General features: G+C 42.2%; 1 protein-coding gene across 7 annotated transcripts in view; it reads left to right on the top strand.

Annotated features, from left to right (window-relative positions):
- Positions 1-14,140, top strand: part of NBEA (neurobeachin) — a 752,331-nt gene that overhangs the window by 115,597 nt on the left and 622,594 nt on the right. For all 7 annotated transcript variants that reach the window (XM_077159019.1, XM_077159015.1, XM_077159017.1 and 4 more), the window contains exons 7-8: positions 11,137-11,256; positions 13,671-13,817. In XM_077159019.1, coding sequence (XP_077015134.1) covers positions 11,137-11,256; positions 13,671-13,817 — 267 coding nt within the window. The remainder of the gene's footprint in view (positions 1-11,136; positions 11,257-13,670; positions 13,818-14,140) is intronic.

The raw sequence follows: 14,140 nt of genomic DNA on the forward strand, positions 1-14,140 counted from the left end.
CACATACAAGGGAAACCCAATAAGACTATGTGTAGATTTCTCAGCAGAAACCATGGAGGCTAGAAGACCGTGGGATGATATATTTAAATTACTAAAAGAGAAAAACTGCCAACCAAGACTTCTATATCCAGCAAAATTGTCCTTCAAAAATGAGAGAGAAATTAAAACATTCTCAGGCAAAAAGTCACTGAGAGAATTTGTGACCAAGAGACCAACTCTGCAAGAAATACTAAAGGTAGCACTAGAGTCAGATACAAAAAGACAGAAGAGAGAGGTATGGAGAAGAGTGTAGAAAGAAGGAAAATCAGATATGATATATATAATACAAAAGGCAAAATGGTAGAGGAAAATATTATCCAAACAGTAATAACACTAAATGTTAATGGACTGAATTCCCCAAACAAAAGACATAGATTGGCAGAATGGATTAAAAAACAGGATCCTTCTCTATGCTGTCTACAGGAAACACATCTTAACCCAAAGATAAACATAGGTTGAAAGTGAAAGGTTGGGAAAAGATACTTCATGCAAATAACAACCAGAAAAGAGCAGGAGTGGCTATACTGATTTCCAACAAGTTAGACTTCAAATGTAAAACAGTTGACAGAGACAAAGAAGGACACTATATACTAATAAAAGGAACGATTAAACAAGAAGACATAACAATCATAAATATTTACGCACCGAACCAGAATGCCCCAAAATACGTAAGGAATACACTGCAAACACTGAAAAGGGAAATAGACACATATACCATAATAGTTGGAGACTTCAATTCCCCACTCTCATCAATGGACAGAACATCTAGACAGAGGATCAGTAAAGAAATAGAGAATCTGAATATTACTATATATGAGCTAGACTTAACAGACATTTATAGGACATTACATCCCACAACAGCAGGATACACCTTTTTCTCAAGTGCTCATGGATCATTCTCAAAGATAGACCATATGCTGGGTCACAAAGCAAGTTTTAACAAATTTAAAAAGATTGAAATCATACACAACACTTTCTCGGATCATAAAGGAATGAAGTTGGAAATCAATAATAGGCGGAGTGCCAGAAAATCCACAGATAGCGTGGAGGCTCAACAACACACTCTTAAACAACGAGTGGGTCAAAGAAGAAATTGCAAGAAAAATTAGTAAATACCTTGAGGCGAATAAAAATGAAAACACAACATATCAAAACTTATGGGACGCAGCAAAGGCAGTGCTAAGAGGGAAATTTATTGCCCTAAATGCCTATATCAGAAAAGAAGAAAAGGCAAAAATTCAGGAATTAACTGTCCACTTGGAAGAACTGGAGAAAGAACAGCAAACTAACCCCAAATCAAGCAAAAGGAAAGAAATAACAAAGATCAGAGCAGAAATAAATGAAATTGAAAACATGAAAACAATAGAGAAAATCAATAAGACCAGAAGTTGGTTCTATGAGAAAATCAATAAGATTGATGGGCGCTTAGCAAGATTGACAAAAAGAAGAAGAGAGAGGATGCAAATAAATAAGATCAGAAATGGAAGAGGAGACATAACTACTGACCTCACAGAAATAAAGGAGGTAATAACAGGATGCTATGAACAACTTTACGCTAATAAATACAACAATGTAGATGAAATGGACGGGTTCCTGGAAAGACATGAACAACCAACTTTGACTCAAGAAGAAATAGATGACCTAAACAAACCAATCACAAGTAAAGAAATTGAATTAGTCATCCAAAAGCTTCCTAAAAAGAAAAGTCCAGAACCAGACGGCTTCACATGTGAATTCTACCAAACATTCCAGAAAGAATTAGTACCAACTCTCCTCAAACTCTTCAAAAAAATCGAAGCGGAGGGAAAACTACCTAATTCATTCTATGAAGCCAACATCACCCTCATACCAAAACCAGGCAAAGATATTACAAAAAAAGAAAACTATAGACCAATCTCTCTAATGAATATAGATGTAAAAACCCTCAATAAAATTCTAGCAAATCGTATCCAACAACACATTAAAAGAATTATACATCATGACCAAGTAGCATTCATCCCAGGTATGCAAGGATGGTTCAACATAAGAAAATCAATTAATGTAATACACCATATCAACAAATCAAAGCAGAAAAATCACATGATCATCTCAATTTATGCAGAGAAGGCATCTGACAAGATTCAACATCCTTTCCTGTTGAAAACACTTCAAAAGATAGGAATGCAAGGGAACTTCCTTAAAATGATAGAGGGAATATATGAAAAACCCACAGCTAATATCATCCTCAATGGGAAAAAATTGAAAACTTTCCCCCTAAGATCAGGAACAAGACAAGGATGTCCATTATCACCACTATTATTCAACATTGTGTTAGAAGTTCTAGCCAGAGCAATTAGACAAGAAAAAGAAATACAAGTCATCAAAATTGGAAAGGAAGAAGTAAAACTATCACTGTTTGCAGACAATATGATACTATACGTCGAAAACCCGGAAAAATCCACAACAAAGCTACTAGAGCTAATAAATGAGTACAGCAAAGTAGCAGGTTACAAGATCAACATTCAAAAATCTGTAGCATTTCTATACACTAGTAATGAACAAGCTGAGGGGGAAATCAAGAAACGAATCCCATTTACAATTGCAACTAAAAGAATAAAATACCTAGGAATAAATTTAACTAAAGAGACAAAAAACCTATATAAAGAAAACTACAAATAATTGCTAAAAGAAATCACAGAAGACCTAAATAGATGGAAGGGCATACCGTGTTCATGGATTGGAAGACTAAATATTGTTAAGATGTCAATCCTACCTAAATTGATTTACAGATTCAATGCAATACCAATCAAAATCCCAACAACTTATTTTTCAGAAATAGAAAAACCAATAAGCAAATTTATGTGGAAGGACAGGGTGCCCCGAATTGCTAAAAACATCTTGAGGAAAAAAAACGAAGCTGGAGGTCTCGCGCTACCTGACTTTAAGGCATATTATGAAGCCACAGTGGTCAAAACAGCATGGTATTGGCATAAAGATAGATATATCGACCAATGGAATTGAATAGAGTGCTCAGATATAGACCCTCTCATCTATGGCCATTTGATCTTTGATAAGGCAGTCAAGCCAACTCACCTGGGACAGAACAGTCTCTTCAATAAATGGTGCCTAGAGAACTGGATATCCATATGCAAAAGAATGAAAGAGGACCCATATCTCACACCCTATATAAAAGTTAACTCAAAATGAATTAAAGATCTAAACATTAGGTCTAAGACCATAAAACAGTTAGAGGAAAATGTAGGGAGATATCTTATGAAACTTACAATTGGAGGCGGTTTTATGGACCTTAAACCTAAAGCAAGAGCACTGAAGACATAAATAAATAAATGGGAGCTCCTCAAAATTAAACATTTTTGTGCATCAAAGAACATCAAGAAAGTAGAAAGACAGCCTACACAATGGGAGACAATATTTGGAAATGACATATCAGATAAAGGTCTAGTATCCAGAATTTATAAAGAGATTGTTCAACTCAACAACAAAAAGACAGCCAACCCAATTACAAAATGGGAAAAAGACTTGAACAGACACCTCTCAGAAGAAAAAATACAAATGGCCAAAAGGCACATGAAGAGATGCTCAATATCCCTGGCCATTAGAGAAATGGAAATCAAAACCACAATGAGATATCATCTCACACCCACCAGTATGGCCATTATCAACAAAACAGAAAATGACAAGTGCTGGAGAGGATGCAGAGAAAGAGGCACACTTATCCATTGTTGGTGGGAATGTCAAATGGTGTAACCACTGTCGAAGGCAGTTTGGCGGTTCCTCAAAAAGCTGAATATAGAATTGCCATACGACCCAGCAATACCATTGCTGGGAATCTACTCAAAGGACTTAAGGGCAAAGACACAAACGGACATTTGCACACTAGTGTTTATAGCAGCGTTATTTACAATTGCAAAGAGATGGAAACAGCCAAAATGTCCATCAACAGACGAGTGGCTAAACAAACTGTGGTATATACATACGATGGAATATTATGCAGCTTTAAGACAGGATAAACTTATGAAGCATGTAATAACATGGATGAACCTAGAGAACATTATGCTGAGTGAGTCTAGCCAAAAACTAAAAGACAAATACTGTATGGTCCCCCTGATGTGAACCGACATTCGAGAATAAACTTGGAATATGTCATTGGTAACAGAGTCCAGCAGGAGTTAGAAACAGGGTAAGATAATGGGTAATTGGAGCTGAAGGGATACAGACTGTGCAGCAGGACTAGATACAAAAACTCAAAAATGGACAGCACAATAATACCTAATTGTCAAGTAATCATGTTAAAACACTGAATCAAGCTTCATCTGAGCTAGGTTTTTTTTGTTGTTGTTGTTTTTTTGTTTTTTGTTTGTTTTTTCTGTCCAGTTGTTTTTCTTTTTTTTTTTTTACTATTATTATTACTTTTATTTTTTTTCTCTATATTAACATTCTATATCTTTTTCTGTTGTGTTGCTAGTTCGTCTAAATCGATGCAAATGTACTAAGAAACGATGATCATGCATCTATGTGATGATGTTGAGAATTACTGATTGCATATGTAGAATGGTATGATTTCTAAGAGTTGGGTTAATTTCTTTTTTTCCGTTAATTAATAAAAAAAAATAATAATAATATTGAAAATTCTAGTAAAAGCCATATAGAAACAAGTTGAAGCATGTAGTATGTCCCAGCATGCACTTTCTGCGTCTTCCCAGCAGGTGGTGCTCAGGAGCCGCCCTTCAGGCCCGCCCCTCTCCGACTGCAGTGGCTGGCGGGCAAGGTGGCGGGTGTGGTGGGGCGCTGCTGATGTCCCACGGTGCCAGGACTGCCGGTCTTGGGGTGTGGCACGGGAAGCCAATCACAGTGCCTGGGGAAGCCGCGGGTTCGCTGTGCCTGGAGCCCAGCGGAGCCACTGTTCCCCATGACCAGTGGGATGGAGAGTTGCAGCCCCTGGCCCCCTTGGGTTCCTGCGCCTGGGACACGGCTGCCAGTGGTGGACAGCTAGGCACGCCCCCTGCTCTCCGCACGGGCAGGTCTGCTCAGCCAGCAATGGGGACGGTCCAGCCCCTTGGATCCGCACCTCCTTGCAAGCCGCTGTCCACCCCCAGTGGGTGTCATGGCCACGCAGACCCACCCTGCTCTCCTGACCCTGTTCCCCAACTCTGTTCTCTGCGAGATATCGGAGACCCTCTTTGATTCATGCACCCTGAGACCACAGTCGCAGTCATTTTCCCTGCCCTTGTCTTGTCCCACAGGCAGCGGTGGATCCAGCCTACCTTGCTCCACCATCTTCCTGAAGCTTCTCATTTTTGAAGGTCGGTTTTGCCAAATAAAGAATTCTTGGCTGTCAGTTTTTCTCTTTTAGTACCTTAACTATGTAATTCCAAGGCCTTCTTGCCTCCATCGTTTCTGATGAGAAATTCACACTTAACCTTACTGTGGTTCCTACTGTATGGGATTGCTTGTTTTCTCTTGCTGCTTTCAGAATTCACTCTTGATTTTGGGCATTTGACATTGTGATTTTTATATGCCTGCATAGGTGTAATTAGGTTTTATTCTGCTTGGAGAACCTTGTACTTCTATGTATGTTTATGTCTCTTTTAAGAGTTGGATAGTTTGCATTCATTATTTCCTCCAGTTTCCTTTCAGACTCTTTTCCCTTCTGTTCTAGTTTGTTAGCTGCTGGATTGCAATATGCTAGAAATAGAATGGCTTTTAAAGGAGGAAGTTAATAAGTTGCTAGTTTATAGTTCTAAGGATGAGAAAATGTCCCAATTAAAGGCATTAGTAAGAGGTTACCTTCACTCAGAATAGGCCGTTGAAGTTCAGGGTTTCTCTCTCTACCGGAAAGGCACATGGTGAACATGGTGACATCTGCTAGCTTCCTCTCCAGGCTCCTTGCTTCATGAAGCTCCCCCAGGGGCGTTTTCCTTCTTCATCTCCAAAGGTCGCTGGATGGTGGATGCCGTGGTTCTCTCCATTCTTTCATGGTTCTGTGGCTCTCTCCTCGTTCTCAAAAGGAGCTCTCTCCAAAATGTCTCCTCTTTTATAGGATTCCAGTGAACTAATCAAACCCCACATAGAATGGGTGGAGACACATCTCCATCTAATCAAGTTTAATACCTACAGTTGATTGGGCCACATCTCCATGGAGATAACCTAATCAACTTTCCAACATACAGTGCTGCATAGGGTTTAAGAGAAACGGTTGCTCCCACGAGATTGATTAGGATTTTACATGGCTTTTCTAGGGTTCATAAATCCTTTCCAACCGGCACACCTTCTCTGGTCTTGTCTTTCTGGGGCCCCCCCCAGCATGTATGTTTGTGCACACCATGATGCCATTCAATCCTGAGACCCCAGTCTGTCTTTGCTTTGCCTTTCTCTATCTGTTTTTCTGATTGTATGATTTTCATTGCCCTCTCTTTTAGTTCACTGATTTTTTTTCCCTCTACCTGTTCAAATCTGCTACTGTATACCGTTAGTGTATTTTTAATCTGTTATATTATGCCTTTCATTCCCATACATTTTCTTGTTTCTTTTCATACTTTCACTTTCTTCTTTATACTCACCCAGTATCGTCTTACTATAATTTAGCTCTAATGCATATTTTTTCTTTTTCTCCTTGATGTGATTTAGGAGATTTACTTGAATGTCTTTGATTAGTTGTTCCGTGTTCTGTGTCTCTCCCAAATTTTAATTGCCCCCTTTGTCTGGGCCGGGCCTTCCTGGGTGTTAGGACGTCCTGTAATGTTTGGCTACTGCCTGGACCTCTGATTATCTTGAGGCTTTTCTTGTTGACTGGCTTGGAGTTGAGGCTGTCCTTTGACAGCTGGTTCAGTCTGTTCTGTACCTGTAGAATTGCCAGTGTTAACTCTTCAGATTTGTTCAGCTGTTTCACCTGCTTCTTGCTCTGGGTGTGTGTACAAATTTTAAGATTGCACTGCCTGTACAATTGTTTCATCCTGGGAGAAAGCTTCCTTTCTTCTCTTTGTTCTCTCGGGACCTTGAACTGCTCCATTGATGTGTTGCCTCTCCAGTTTTGTTTGTGCTTCTTTTCTTGCCTCGAGCTACCTTTGCCTGGAGGGCAGATTCTGGGAGAAGGGTCACCTCAGAAAGAACTCTCCCGTGTCCGTATTCCCCAGCCAAAACAGGGCCAGGGACCCACGAAGAGGGCACAGACCAGGTCCACAGAGCCCTGGGGAGGGGCCAAGAAAGACGTCCCAGCCTTTTGGGGGCTGTATGAATCTGTGTAGCTGATGGTTCTCTCCCCTACCTTTCCCTGCAGCCTATGAAGATGCTGCGTCTCTGAATTTCCGCCGCCTTCACCTCTGTGGTGGGCGGGGTTGAAACAGTGGTTCAGGCCTGCGGCCGGTGATCTGAGTTCACAGACCCGACCCTGTGACCCAGGGTCGGCGGTGGCCCTCTTCCCCCAGCCCGTTCTCTGGGAGGAGCATCTGCGTCCCTTGTCCCCAGCAGCAAGCCAGAGTGTGGTCCCTGCCGTAGCGTGGGGCCCCTCAGCTGCTCTTGGCTCCCCACCGCGCGTTCCCAGCCCCTTGCCCCCACTCTCCCTGACCTCCAGAGCGCAGAACCTTCCACCCGCTGCCTTTGGAGGAGTGAGTCCTGGGGCTCCCTGCTCTCCCGTCTTCCCCGAGGCTCTCGCGGCTTCTCTTTTCTTGTTGCAGGTCCCTGTGCCTCTCCTTCAGAGTGCTCCTTCCTTTGGTTTTCAGTGGGGCCCCGGCAGTCTGCGCAGGCACCCACGTTGCTGTGGCTGTCAGTGGGAGCTGGCTTTAGGTAGAGGGTCGTGGAGCGACAGTGCTCATGTCAGGAATGTGCCTTAGACTCCAGGTAGTTCTCACAGCACACTCCGGAACCGCTTTCAGAAGTTCAAACAGGAGAAGTTAGAGAAGGGAGAAACTAAGTGAATTGCCACTGACCAAGGAGTACTGCTGTCCCTGTGTCCTTCCTGTTTAATACTTTTGGTTTTGTTTTGTCCTTCCTTACACTTTTTCTTATGAGAAAACCATTCCCATTTGTAGCAGTTCTCTTAATATATAGTGATTCTAAGGGGTCTTGGCAGGGGTGGGCTATGACCATCATGGATTTTTAAAATCTTACCCTAAATATTGTCATAAACTTTGAAAATCTGTTATTTTAGTTTACTGTTTCGTATTATTGAAGAAAAATTATTCTCTCAATTTATTTCCCTTTGCTCCAGGCTTACTCTCATTTCCTTAGTTTTATATTATATGTCAAAAACTGAGCCCTTTTGAAACATTCAAAACCTCTCTTGTGTAGAGTACATTTTGACATACCGAGTCAGAAGATCAGAGAAGTTAACTTTACAAAAACTATGGCCTTAACAGAACTTTGCTCATTCATTCAACTCTATGGTGTCAGTGGTTTTACCAAAAGGAGACTCTTCTTTTGTTTGGTTGTTTTCTAAATCCATGCATGATCACCCTTCTGTATTAATTATCTGAAGTTAATGGTGCCATTCCTTAATTAAGTGAAAAATTGTTAGTGATTTTAGACTCCCCTTTTCTATATCAGCACTTCGTATTACTTCAGTAACTCACATCTCAGCTCTGCTCATGCTCCCCTGTGTCAGTGACCATTGCCTGTTCCTAGTTCAGGCCCCTGCGGTTTCTCACCTGAACCTTCTCCCTGATTTCCAAGTTTATTTGGATCCAGGCTTGCCTAAGTCTGTCTCTCTTACAAATAAAATGGATTATTTCACTTCCTGCTTCAGATTCTTTAGTGATACCCCATTGTCCAAAACCAAGGGCCAGTTTCCTGATGGTGCCCCACAGATCTCTTACTCTCTGGCCTTGCCAGTTTCTTCTGCCGAGCCCCTACTGAGACGCGCTTCAGCGGCCTCTGTGCCGCGTCCTGTGAGGTCCCTCTGCCCGGAGCGTCTCTCCTTCTGTTTGCTCAGCCACTCCTGCTTGTCCCTCAAGCCCAGGCTTTGGTTTCTCTTTACTCCTTCAGCGAGTTCTTCTGGAAACCTTTCTTCTCCATCTGCCGTTCCCCTCCCAGCCGCTCTTTGTCTGTGTTTGGGCGTTCTCCAGTGTTGTGATTGTTGACAGCTTGGCTTCTCTGCTGCAGCTTCCTTGAGGTGTGTGTGCCCTGTTTAGATGCCTGTCCGCAGGTAGGTGCCCTGCGCTTGGCACTCAGCAAGTGTTGATGGAGAAAGAAGTGGTCTGAGGAGTAAATAATGCCAGTTTTAGCAGGAAAACACTCAACATGAGGGAATAGGAGGAAAAATTATATACAGGTGCCGCCTGTCTGTAAGGAACTGTCCCTGATAGTCCCCTGCCAGCAGTGTGCGCAGTCTGCCTCCCCCACACAGAGTAGAGGCGGCAGTGGGCTCCTAGAGTCCCCGCGATCGGCCAGAAGGGGCAGAACTGATGAGCTGGGGCCCCAGTTCAGATGGAGTGAGCCCGAAGTCATGCTGCGCAGCGCGTGACGTGGGTTTCATCGTCGAAATGACGTGGCAGATGTGTGTTGAGAGAGTGTTTTCCTGTATTGGGTGTATCGATAAATATAGTGATGAAATGGATCTTGTTCACCTTAAAACTGCCTTTTGGCAGGAAGTCTTTACCAATTTGTTTTCTAAAAATTTTTCCCCCAAGTGTTTAAAGATTCTGCCTCTAGTGTTTGCTGGATTGCGTTCTAGACCAGGGTTGCTGGACTCAGTGAAGGTGAAACCTGAGCAATTCTATGGGATTTTTCTTAAATTTATTTGAAGCTCAGTTTTTGTGGCTAATTTTATGAGATTCAAGAACATGAGCTGTTCTGTGATTATTGTAACATTTCCCTTTTTCTGGCTTTAATGTTACCAGCATAAGTGCTGTTTCCTCATCAGATGAAAAACCCAGTTTATAGTAAATTAGAGTTACTGATTGCCTACCATGGAGGAACTTAAAACAACCACAAAAAAATAGAAAAACGTGCTTTAGACATTTAAATGGCTTGACCTCACTTTGTTTCTGTTTTTTTTTTTAAACAATTGAGGCACTGTAGTTTTGTGTTGCCGTCTTCTTGGAATTGTTCATTGCTCTATTTTAATTTATCAGATTGAAATTAGGAAAGTGAATTTTGTTGAAAATATTTCAGAAACATTAAAATAATATTTTCATGGTTGAGAATTACTATTATGGCTATATAGTTCTCTAAATATACATGAAATAATTAAACAGTTTTTTAACCTGGAGAATAAGGTTTGTATTTGATATTTGTATGCTTTTTTTTTTTGGGAAACTAGTCTCAATTTTTCCCTCTTACCCTCTGAAGATATATTTGTCCAAATATCTATAATCACTTGTTATTTCTCTGTATTTTAGTGGTCTCTGCTTACATTTTAAACTCTGGAGACAAAGGGTTGGATCCACAAATCATTACTGAATGTAAACTACTCGTTTTAAAATAGACACTTAGAGTGGTTTTTTGTTATGACTGTACTAGAACTGCTCAGTATGAAATCATTTCTCAGTGCTTAATGAGGACTTGAAAGCATTAAGTTAAAAATGGCTGATTATTCCTGACTTTAATGCATCTGAGCTGTGGAGTTGAAACTATGCACCCGCCTTGTGTGTGGTCCTGTTGAGGGACTCTCCTGACCACGCAGTCCTAGGAAGAACCCTGGGTTACTATCTTTGGGTTTTCTTGCTCCGTCCTGCAGTAATTATCTTGATTTGAGATTCTGTAATTTTTACTCGTCTGGGGTGTGTCTCCTCCACTGGACCATAAATTCTGGGAGAGCTGGTTGTTCGGCCACCCCTGTGTGTTTGCTGTGCTTGGCATAGTGTGCTTATTACTGAATGAGTGAATGAGTGCACAGTGCAGATGTTTCTAGTTTTGGGTGTTGGTATAATGGACAGAGTCCCGGTCTGCTGTCCGAGGCCCACGCCTCCGTCACAGACTTTCTGCGCGTCTGGTCTTCGGTCTGCAGGGTGGACACTGGGGCAGGAGCTGAAGGAACGGAAGTAAACGGTCCTTGATGCTCTTTCAAGCATTTTCTCTTAGGGCGTTAGGAATATTGCAATTGTTTTTCGGCAGTAAATAACCAATACGTACAATTCCTTTCCTTTTTCTTCCTTACTGAAGTGGTACATGATCAGCATTGTCCATATATACAATCGATGGAGAAACAGTGAGATTCGGTGTTACGTTAATGGACAGCTGGTTTCCTATGGTGATATGGCGTGGCATGTTAACACAAATGATGTAAGTTTTTTCTTTGAATTCATGTTTTAATGTACTTAGAGTATGTTCTGCATTATGTACATCATATAACATGAATAATAAAACAGTTTGATAGATTTTTTTTACTTTGAAAGTTTTTACTTTTATTAGTTGATTTTTCTAGTCTAAAATTTAGTATAATAAAATTGCTGAAAGACAGATTAGAAATAAAAAGAATAAAAGAAAAAAAATACTTGGCCAGATTAAGTATTTTAGGTCAGAAACAGTAATAGAGTGTTATCTTCTTTCCAAAATTTCTAGCATTAGAAAACCGTTTCTTGTCCCTTATTTGACTGTGCAAGGAATGAGGAGGTAGATATGTAGTCACTATTCCTTATTAGATGTTGGTAATACTGTGGAGGGAAATAAAGTGGGGAGCAGTTATAGAAAATGTGGGGGTAGGAAAGGGGAGGACTGCTTGTCCAGAGAAGGTGTCAGTGAGTGGACTAGAGGGCGCAAGCCCTGTGCACGTTTGGGGCGACTCTCGACTTGGTGGGAACAGTGAGCACAAAGGACAGGCAGAGCTGGAAGCTCACGGAGCAGCCGGGAAGCCACTTCTTCTGCAGCGGCGAAAGGAAGACACGTCTTAGTGGGAAGAGGTGAGGTTAGGCAGGTAGAAGAGGAGCAAATCACGGAGGCTCTCGTGGGCACCTTACCTAGCATTGGAGACCAGGACGTGATTCTGGCTGTCATTCTAAACATCAGTCTGGATGCAGTGATAAGGGCGTTCTGAAAGGAAGCCATGATGGAAGGGAGGCTGTCGGTTCAGTGACTGTTGCAGTAGTGACAAGGAGGTGATGGTGATTTGTATCAGTCTGGTGGCAGTGGAGGAAGTGGCCTGGTTGGGTTCTCGTTAGAGGATACCTAGAGCTAAAACCTCAGGAGGTCTTACTGTTTGCCCAGCCTCGTGCCTTCCCTGTCTCCATCCTGGCCTGTCTCACAGAGCCGAGGTAAAGGGTGTGTTCTAATGCCAAAGTACCCCCCAGCCCAGGATATGCAGCCCTCCCTACACACTTGGTTTTATCATAACTTGTCTCTTCCTGCCAAAATCCCTCCTGAGTCTGTGTCTCTCCAGACTTGACTCTCCTGAAGGGCAGGGATTGACTCTTGGTCCGTCTTTTATTCTCCTGAATAATGCTTTGCATAGTCCTCAGTTTGTCCCCTCGAGCAGGGGTCAGCAAACCACCCTCCCTGGCAGCCAGATTCTTCCCTTCACTTGCTCTTTTATGACCTGGGAGCTAAGAGTGTTTTTTACATTTGTAAAGTGTTTTAAAAGAAAAACCCACCAACCCAGTGCAGAAGCAGAATCACTGAATAATTTGCGTGGCTTACAAAGTTTAAAATACTCACTGTTTGACCCTTTACAGACAAGTTTGCTTCCTGTGGCCTGGAAGCTCTGGTCGGGCCATAGTGAGGAAATATGTACGTGGATTTTTTGTCCGAGGAACACCCAGGTGAAATCCTGCTTCCTGAAGGGCAGCCTTCTAATGACAGGGCAGTTACCCTGGGGGACGAGATGAGTGGTGTTCAGGGATAAAGACAGCCTTCTAGAAAAGTTCTGATTTTAAAATTATTGGCAGTGTACTCTAGCAAGTGAAGACCCCTGGCCCGCACGTCCACACCCACTTCGTGCCGTGAACTCCTGAGGGCCTGTGTTTGTAGTTGGACGTGGGGAACCTGTCTGATGAGGGGCGTCTGTGCCCCAGCCACAGTTTTCGTTGATTTATTGGGGACCAAAGGGTCACTACAGTTGAGCATCTTAGGTGTCAGCATGTGTTGTGGATTGCTTGTGGGGCCAGAAGGAAAGGGTGCGATGGCTGCGTTTGCTGGTCTGATGGGACTGTGTGTGAGGTGAGCCCCAAGAAGGGGCGGGAGGGCGGAGAGGGCCTGTTCCCTGGCTCCCCGCCTGCTCGTGTGAGGAAAGCAGTGGGTTCGCTGTGTTCTTGACATGGTCTGGAGAGAGCGCAGAATATCCATGATGGGGAAACAGACAGATTTTACAAAGTAGGCTTCGTGTGTTTATGGTTAAAATTTGGAATAGTCACACCCTTGATTCAGATGGCCTCCTGCTTTGGGACACTCTAAGTCATTAGGGTTTAAGTTATTTGTACTTTCATGAGTAAGTAGTTATCAGCTCTTTGCCTTTAACCATAATTTGGAAAATGGTCGAGTCTCAAGATTGAGTATGTGGTTGTTATTTGTTTGCTGAACTATAAATATAAAATCTTAGATTAATTGACTTTTGTTATTTAAACATCGCGTAGTCATGCTACGGTCTTCTGTTAACGTCATTATTATTATGCTGTAAGATACTCATGACAAAGAAGACACATCCTTAAATATTTTGCATCAGAAAATAACACTTTTGATTTATTTTTGCAACTTTTTAAAAACAGAGCTATGACAAGTGCTTTCTCGGATCTTCAGAAACTGCGGATGGGAACCGCGTGTTCTGCGGCCAGCTGGGCGCTGTGTACGTTTTCAGCGACGCGCTCAACCCGGCCCAGATCTTCGCCGTCCACCAGCTGGGGCCCGGCTACAAGGTAGTGCCCGCCCGTGGGGGTGGCCTCTGCCGTGGCGTGGAAAGTCCTGCTTCAGGGCCGTGAGCGCCGGGGCTAGTTTTGGGAATTCAGTCAATCATTATGTAGGTTTCATTGTGTTCAAAGATGTTTTTTCTCTTTTTAACTATTTTTGTGAAATTTGTATTTTTCGTAATGTGTTCTCATGTTGATGGTATGACTTCATTAACATTCTTAAGTAATAAAGCTTATGAAGCTGTATCGCTTACTCTGTGGTATTGGAAACCTCAAAATTTGAAATATATGCATTATACAATAAACAATATGAGGTGATTATAGTTCCAATT

Source organism: Tamandua tetradactyla, chromosome 4 (genome assembly GCF_023851605.1).
Source record: "Tamandua tetradactyla isolate mTamTet1 chromosome 4, mTamTet1.pri, whole genome shotgun sequence".
In the NCBI taxonomy this organism is placed as follows: domain Eukaryota; kingdom Metazoa; phylum Chordata; class Mammalia; order Pilosa; family Myrmecophagidae; genus Tamandua; species Tamandua tetradactyla.